Genomic DNA, 9,410 nt, shown 5'->3' with positions numbered 1-9,410 from the left:
TGACTAAGTGGAACATGTACACTAGCTTTTTCAACTTATCTTCTTCTTCTTTGAGTAATTCACTCTAATGACTGGTTATCCCCCGCGATAAGTCTTCTGCTGTTTTGCCTCTGCATCCTGAGTGCACAAGAAATGCCACCATGAATGTCTTTCTTCGTCTTCCGCGAGGGCGTTTCCCTGGTATTTTAACTTCCAAAATTTCCATCAACGCATTCCTATGTCTCATCCAAGAAAGTAGTCTCTGACTCAGCAGTTGTCTCTTGTCTTGGACCTCAATGTTGGTCTTCTCTACCCAATTTATCCGTTGCAGCCGACTCCAACACCACATCTCAAAGGCTTCTAGCCTCTCAATATCACACTTGGTTAACGTCCAGGTCTCAGCGCAACACAACAAAGATAAGATTTAATTATTCTTTTACGTAAGATGAGGGACATCTCGTGTTTTTATTTCAGTGTGACACTGAAGATTTCTGTTAAGATCTGGCCGCGGTTTTTGAACTGCACTACTCACCACTGATCATCGCGTGGACGTGGGTTTCTACTAAACATGACCTTGTTTTTATTATTATTGTGCTTTTATGGCCGCATTGGACCACTGTAGTCAATTTGAGTCCGGTCTTCTAAGATGTTTTGTCCTTCTTTTTCCTTTATGTTCTTCCAGCATTTCTTCATTCTATCTCATCTTGGTTTTCGTTCTTCTTCTGAAAATACCCTTTTCGTTGTTTCTCTTTTATCAGTTTTTTAGTAGGAATCTAATTTCACTATTCTTCAATTCGTTTACTTTTGTTGATTTATTCTTTAAATCCTCCAGTGCTATGTCTACTTCTTTCATAAGGTAAGGGGTTGTTCTACCAGAAGGCAGGTCCGAACCTCCACAGAGGTATTCCTGAGCCGGAGTTTACTTGCGGTAGGGTGGCCAGTTCCTTTCCGCTCCTCCATTCCCTTACCCCCCCCCCCCAAACAGCGCTTGGCAAGCCATCCAACTCCTGACCACGCCTAATGTTGCTTAACTTCGGAGATCTCACGGGATCCGGTGTTTCAACACGGCTACGGCCGTTGGCAATTCTTTCATGTCTTCTTTTATTTCTTTTATACAGACAGGTTGTTGTTTCCAAAGCTTCTCCAAAATTCTGCGTATTAATCTGCCTTGAGGTGTTCTCAGCAGATGACCAAGGAATGATATTCTCTTCTTTTTTTATTAAATCCGTTATACGTTCTATTTCCTGATATCCTGCTGCATGTGGGATGATCTCCTTATTCTTGGTACTTCTTACTATTTTTCTTTCTATTTTTAAAATTTTTTCTATGTTATAATTTCGCCTTAGTTTAAGAAAAAGTTTCATTCCCATAAGTTATTTCAGCTTGAACTACAGTCACATAACGTTTCAAATTTGTATTTATCGACAAACATTTCTTCTTGTATGTTTGTCATTTAAATTGTATGTTATACTTTCTCCAAGGTATTTATTAATATTCATTTTCATATCAAATTCCTTAACTTTTTCATTCAGCTTTAGCAACATTTTGGATAAAGTTGTTATATAACATAACTGAACAAGTCGTTTAAGAAGGGGCACAGATCCATTTACGTTCGATGTATGTGTTTTGACCATCAGTGTTGATGTTTGTTGCTCGTTCCTTGATAAAGTATGGAGTAAGGATGAAGGACTTTATGAGAATTGCCAGATAAACAAATGGTTATATACTCTCTCTTTAATGATTTGGTTACTCAGAAATATTACACACACTGTGTCGTTGTTCTGCAATAATAATAATTTGATTGATGAAAGCTAATCAGCCTCATCATCAGTCACACGAACAGTTAGCCACGCAAGTATTTTTTGTAACCCCACCCCCGGAATGTACACTTCTAAATACTTTAGTTCATTCATAGGAAATGGTTCTTCGTCGGTGACTTTGCGAGTTCGTTATAGTGATGGGATAATTGAATACAAAATAATCGCTTAGTCGATTATTTTGTATTATTCCATTATATTTCTCATTCAATTATTTTCCTATTATTCATTCCAATGAATGAGGCAAGTGAATAGTGAATGCCTTCGAAATAATTGAATGAAAACTGATGTTATTAGGACACTTAATTCACTATTTAGTTTCAACATTTGGAGATACGTTTGGAAAAAGGCGTATTTCTATTTTTCATAAGAGTTCATCTATTCGCTTATTTCAATCAATCATGCATCCGACACATTTAAATATAAAAATTGATTCATGAAGCATGCGAATATTCTAAGCGATACAACTCAGTGATATTCTAAACTCATTCGATTATTTAAACAATCGGATGGAGGTTATTCTATGATCTCATCACTAGCTCGTTAAGAAGCTGTACGTTGCTGTCTAGTTTCAAACGGAAGATGTGTTCAATAAGGCCGTTCATGAACTGTTTTGTCCGTACGGTCCTGAACCTTCGGCAGAGTAAAGGAGGGCATGAATGATGCTGGCTGGAAAAGAATGTTCTAGTTGCTATGCACTCCCCTTCCTCTTATAAAATTAACTGTTGAAACAGACATTCTCAACTTACGTGCGATAGGGGCAGTGTTACCACCTGACACGCTGGTGTACGACTGGTGACTGCTTCTTCCCCTCCGCAATTAAGCCCAGTCGATCTTTGATATCGATAAACGCGCTTCTCGCACATTCCCTGGATTGCACAACAGCTATATTTAGCACCGGAAAGGGCTGTTATGTGAGGTTCAATCCGCTAATGTCACACACACGTTCTCAGTACTCCCCGTTTTGACGTGCTCGAGTTGATAACAGCGCCACCGGCGGCCTTCAAACTCATCACCAGAGATCCCTAACCACCTTCTGTATGTAGTGAACACGAAATAATGAACACAACGTTTATTCAATACTGTTACCAGCAGTGGTGACACTGCTAGTAATAATATTTAGACAAGTTGTTTATTTAGAAAATCTTCCGCCTCTTGTTGATCTGCAGCAGGAGCAGCGCCTGACAGAATGCTCTGTAGTCGACCTCAGCTCTCATCCCCCGCTCCACAGCGAAACACTTCTCGATGGTCTCCAGCTCTCGGCCCGAGAGCATCTGTGCCAGGCCTTGTGTCGTGAGCACCTTGCAGAACTGGTCCCGCGACACCGACCCGACGTTGCACGGGTCGTACTCCTGCAACACATAAAGCAACAGACTTACTTACTGGCGCACCATCGTATCGTTGTACAGCTCGCAAATTTCGTCTGTTAACACTAATAAAACGTATAAAGGCAGCGATCAGCATGGATGGATGGATGATGTCTTTATTGGTGGTGAAGTTAGGGCTCACGGATCTCTCTTACACTTAATCACTACAGGAGTACACATCTATACATTTAAAAGAACACATCCTGACTGACTGACTGACTGACTGACTGACTGACTGACTGACTGACTGACTGACTGACTGACTGACTGACTGACTGACTGACTGACTGACTGACTGACTGACTGACTGACTGACTGACTGACTGACTGACTGACTGACTGACTGACTGACTGACTGACTGACTGACTGACTGACCGACCGACCGACCGACCGACCGACCGACCGACCGACCGACCGACCGACCGACCGACCGACCGACCGACCGACCGACCGACCGACCGACCGACCGACCGACCGACCGACCGACCGACCGACCGACCGACCGACCGACCGACCGACCGACCGACCGACCGACCGACCGACCGACCGACCGACCGACCGACCGACCGACCGACCGACCGACCGACCGACCGACCGACCGACCGACCGACCGACCGACCGACCGACCGACCGACCGACCGACCGACCGACCGACCGACCGACCGACCGACCGACCGACCGACCGACCGACCGACCGACCGACCGACCGACCGACCGACCGACCGACCGGCCGGCCGACCGACCGACCGACCGACCGACCGACTGACCGACCGACCGACCGACCGACCGACCGACCGACCGACTCATCATCGCCGAGCCAAAACTACTGGACATAAAAAGATGAAACTTTGGTAATACACTTATATTGCAGTGTAGGTGCTCACTAAGGAAAGATTGTAGGATATTCCGTGGCTAATGGGGTGAAAAGGGAGGGGTGAATTTTAAAGTCGGTATACCTATATCTTAAAAACTGAACAGTTCAAAGATGGGAAAATTGGTATTTGGAATCTCCTTTAAAAAATAAAGAAATGCGTATTTTTGTTTTCGAAAAGTTCAATTACGGGGGGTAAAAATAAGTGAAAAAGTGGTTGAATCATTTTCATCAGGATTCTTATGCCTCAAAACTGAAGCTGTTCATCATCATCTTCATCAATGTCCCACTCCAATCGTCCGGGTGAAGTTTACAAGCCTCCTCCACTCCTTTCTGTCCTTCCACTTTTCCTGCTCCATTACTTCCGCCACATCCAATCCAGCTTCTCTAATGTTGTCCTTGCCAACCTGATCCATCCACCTTCTTCTCGGTCTTCCAACTCGTCTCTTTCCCTTAACTTCTCTTTCCAATTCCCTTCTTGCTACGCGTTCCTTTCCCATTCTTTTTACATGCCCGAACCATCTCAGTCTGGCTTTCTGTATCTTCTGTCCCAACGGTTCTATATTTAGCTCTTCTCTGATTTTAATTTTTTGAATTCTATCTCGTCTTGTCTTTTTAACCCATATTCTTAAAAATTTCATGTCTACTGCTTGGATCTTACTATCTTGTATCTTACTAGTTACCAGCGTTTCTAGTCCGTATGTTAAAATTGGTATGGAATACTGTTTATATAATGTTAATTTCGTTCTCTTGCGTACTTTGTCATCCCATTAAAGCTCTCTGACTCGATGTATGTTATTAATTTTAGGGTTGATTTCATTACTTACATTAATAATGTTACCCGGATATGTAAACTGTTCTGCATTCTCTAACCGTTCTCCCTCTATGTTCATTTGGCTTCTCTTTTCCTTACTGCATGACTACAGTTTTCTCTTTACTAATTACCATTCCAAACTCCTTCAGATTTTCATTCCAAATGTCCAGTCTGCTTTTTACTTACTTTTCTCCCTTTCCCCAAATCACCACATCATCTGCATTCACTTCATCACAACTGATACTCTGTTTTACACGTTTTATGATTTCATCCATCAATATGATAAACAATAATGGCGACATTGCACTTCCATGCTTGAGACGTTTTTTCATAAGTGTTTCAGAGTCACCACTTCCCAATTGTACACTGCTTTTACTCTCATGATACAACATTTTTATCTTGTTAATTAATGATTTTGGTACATTCCTTTTCAGTAGGCATTCCCATACATGTTTTCTCTTAACTGTATTATAAGCTTTTTCCAAATCCAAAAATACGAAGATGATTTCCTTGTTCTTTCTAGATATGTTTCCATTATCGTTCGCACTGTAAATATCAAGTCTATTGTTGATTCAGTCTGTCTAAAGCTACAGTTTTCTTCCTTTAACTGTGTTTCAATTATATCCCGCAGCATTTTGTCTATGACTTTCTCCATTACTTTTAGCCCATGTGAGAATAGGGTTATATCTCTTTAATTTTCACATTTCTTCCTATTTCCTTTTTTGAACAATGGTACAATGCTTCCTTGTTGCCAGTCTTCAGGTATCCTTTCATCCTTCCATATGGCATTGAGGGCTCCGTAGATCCACTGTAGTCCAATGCTTCCTGCTGCCTTAATGATGTCAGCATTGAATTCGTCTTTTCCTCTTGCTTTACCTTTGGTCATTGCTTTCACTGCCCTTTCAAGTTCCAACCCTGTTATCGTGTTCTCTTCTTTTTTCTCCATCTATTATTTCCATTTTCTTATCTCCTTCTTCCTCCGAGCAGTCATCCTCATTATAAAGTTTTTCATGTCATCACCTTCTGAATACCCTTTTCGTCATGTACTATGGATCCATCCTCTCTCTCTAATGCCTTGATTTTTCCTTGATTTATTCTTTTCGATTTTATTACTCTGTATAATAGTTTATAATTTCCACTACTATCTTGCTCAATTTTGTTGGTAAACTCTCCCCAACATTACTCCTTTTCTTCTTTGATACTGCCCTATACTTTTGTATTCCACATGTAACCTTTCTACCTTATTCTCATCCCTCTGATATATTTTTAACATTTCCTTATCCATATCTTTCTTCACCTTGTTCTTTTCTTTAGTTTATTTCCTTTTTTTATTTTGTCTGTCGACCACCGTGTCTCCTTTCCCTTAAACTTTGCTTTTGTTTTCCCGCATACCTTAATTGCTGCTTCTCAAATGTCTGTCTTAAATTGTCCCACTCGTCTTCTTCACTTCGTATTTCCGTGTTAGGCAACTTCCTTTTTATCCAATCTTGGAATACCATTCTTTAATCCTCCTCCTCCATTTCCCAAATCCTGATCATTGGTTTCTTCTTCAGTACAATTCTAGGGATTATTACTTGTTTTAATTCCACAATTAATAATCTATGATCACCTTCCATACTTTCACTGGTGATTATCCTCGTATTCATGACGTATCTTGCCCATTCTCAGTCTGTTATTAAAAAACCAATGAGTGTTCCGTACTGTCCATCCCAACTATATCGGCTAATCTTATGGCTATTCCTCTTCATAAACCATGTGTTCTTTATTATCAGGTTATTTCTGATACAAAAGTCCAACAGTTTCTCCCCATCTTCATTTCCATCACCATACCCATGTGGGCCCAAAACATTATCATATCTCATTCTATCAGTTTCCACATGAGCATTTAGATCTCCCATTATCATGATCCCATCTCCAATAATGTGTTTCCAGTTCATTGAGAAATCTTCCGTTTCTTCTACGCTACATCCTGTCTGTGGAGCATACACCTGTATTATCTTCAGTAGTTCCTTGTTTACATGTATGTGCATTATTATATTTCTTTCATTTACATACTCAACTTCAGCTATTGGTTCGACAATGTGATTCACTACAAATCTCACCCTATTTCTTTTCTCTTTACTGTTACCCATCCAGTAGAAGGTGTACCCCTTTCTTAGTTTTGTTAATTCCTTTCCCTTTCCATTTTACTTTACTTAATCCAAGGATGTCGAGTTGTCGTCTCTCCATTAGGTCAATAAATTCATTTTCCTTCCCATTCATTGTTAAAATATTTATTGTTCCAAATCGGGTTTTGTTCTCTGAACTAACACTTGCACGAACATCAACATTACTATCATACGGTATTGTGCAACTGTAGTCAGAGACTTGTCAATTCCATTTCCATTTTTAAACTTCCATCCAAGGCTTGCATTATAGTTGAAAGCAAATACAAAATTTACTCATTTGCTGATCTGATAAGCCTAACGCATCTGAGGATTTTCTTTCGGGGTTTCTCCCTTAGCCCTTGAAAACCCCTCTTCTCCACAAGGCAGTGGTTTCCTCTTCTAATTTTCTCCAGAGAGGATGGATTTCCTCATCGACCATCTTCGCCATTCCGAAGGTCTCCTCTGCCTAAGATGCTGTTAAGGTCTTCACCCGTAACCCTGTGCATGATTTCTACGTTATACCCCGAGAGAATGGGTCCCTGCCTGAACACCGGCCTACTGATGTGGAGGACAGCCATCCCCGCAATGTCTACGAGCCAGACAATAATTACTCAAGTTAAGGTTAGGGAAGATGACCCTATCTCCCGTGAGCCGGGTTAATAGTTTGGAATCTCCTTTAAAAATAAACACTTTTTCTGTTCTCGACTTGAGAGAGGACTGTTTCTCACCTGTACAGTTCTGTTGCATGTTCCAGAGTTAGCTCTGCCAGTAGCCTGGTCATCCTAGGCCCAAAAAGCAATACCAAGAATGTGGTTTACAAAGAGGTTCTGGGGTAAACGAAACGCAATTTTTCGGTGAGTTTTTACACTTTAGGGATTTTCAGAAAATGTCTTAGTGCAGTATCGAGGAACGATTACCTTTATCAAATTAGGAAGTCCTCGTGATCGAAGCCGTGGGTAACTTACAAATACAAATAACACAAGTAATATTAATAGCAATAATAATAGAATCCCGAATTTTAAAATACACAAAATAAAGTACACTTAAATGACGTAACAACAGTAATTCATTCATTCAACAATTATCCAGCAAGTCAGCGGGATCTACTCAACAAATGTTCGCGGCAAGCGACTTCAAATTTGCGATGAGAGTAATTGTCTTTAATGTTCGCAGGAAGCGAATTCCATGATTTGGGCGCAGAGAAACAGCAGTGTGGTTTATAGGTATGGCAAGAGAGGAGCCAGATCTTGTATTATAGTCATGATAGGACGAGAGGTAAGAAAAAGAAGAAGAGATATAGTTGGGAGTATTAGTGGAAAGTATTTTGTGCAGAAATGATAACATGTGAAGTTCACGGCGCTGGTGCACTCGAAGCCACGACAGCTAAGGTGATTTTATGAGTATCATATCGCAGATTTTAGATACATCTTACGCACTGTTCAGGCTCCGATCCAGTTTCTTGTTACTGTCGCAAGTTATTTCAGTCAACACAATGTCATAATAGTTAAATATTGGTAGTAAAAGAGAGTGAATTAGTTGCACTTTAAGTCGAACAGAGAAGGCATTACAGAACCGTTTCAATGGATATAAGCATTTATGGACTTTATTGTATGTGTTTATCACCTGTCGAGTCTAATTTAGGGCCTCAGTCGTAACAATTCCCAAGTTAGTGACTGAAGTAGAGTAGGGAACGATTTTGTTGTTTAAAATGATTGAGGAGATGTCCTGTTGCTTGAAGGAATATAGGTTTTCGCTGGTAACAATAAAGTAATTAGAGTTTTATTCGGGTTTATTAATAAACTGCTTTCATTTGCATAGTCACTAAGGTGTTGTAGGTCAGAATTTATGTTAATAATTGCATGGTGGATATCAGAAGGTTTTGAATGATAATAAATCTGTATATCATCCACGTCCACTTGCAATTTGCAGAAATTAACAGCTTTTGATATATTATTAATTTAGATGATAAATAACATTGGTCCGAGGAGCGATCCCTGAGGGACACACAGATCCTTACTCGCGGCGACACTTTGCCGGATTGGTTGATGGACGGAAGAATCTCACCCTACTAAAATTTTCTGATAGATGCAGGACTGTATGATCTGTCACATCCAGCGGGACTACCTCTTGGTACTTCCTGATGTTTGGAGAACTTTGCATCTGTCTCTTTTTACAGGTCAGAACAAAATACAGTCTCTGCCAAAGTCTCAGTACCGGTGACAGCAAGGGGATGATGGCTGGTGACATCGCCTACTTACGAAATGCGCTATTCACAAGCTCGTTTCTTGAGTGGACAAAGAATAGCAAACTTCCGACTCCCGGTCTTACTTTGTATGCGTCATTACGATGCTGCCATTTTCGAGGTTCGAACTAAACTGAAGTTATGACTAGCGCGAGGATTCATAGGCAGAAAA

At 40.7% G+C, this 9,410-nt stretch overlaps 1 protein-coding gene across 1 annotated transcript in view; it reads right to left on the bottom strand.

The window, feature by feature from the left end:
- Positions 1-2,932: 2,932 nt before the first annotated feature.
- Positions 2,933-9,410, bottom strand: part of LOC136881833 (uncharacterized) — a 185,978-nt gene continuing 179,500 nt past the window's right edge. Inside the window, exons 13-14 of the mRNA XM_067154268.2 lie at positions 8,433-8,461; positions 2,933-3,174 (exon numbers count right to left, since the gene is read on the bottom strand). Coding sequence (XP_067010369.2) covers positions 2,933-3,174; positions 8,433-8,461 — 271 coding nt within the window. The remainder of the gene's footprint in view (positions 3,175-8,432; positions 8,462-9,410) is intronic.

The sequence above is a fragment of the Anabrus simplex genome, chromosome 10 (assembly GCF_040414725.1).
Source record: "Anabrus simplex isolate iqAnaSimp1 chromosome 10, ASM4041472v1, whole genome shotgun sequence".
Lineage (NCBI taxonomy): Eukaryota > Metazoa > Arthropoda > Insecta > Orthoptera > Tettigoniidae > Anabrus > Anabrus simplex.
Note: the sequence above shows the minus strand (reverse complement) of the source record. Positions and strands in the feature narration are given on the sequence as shown.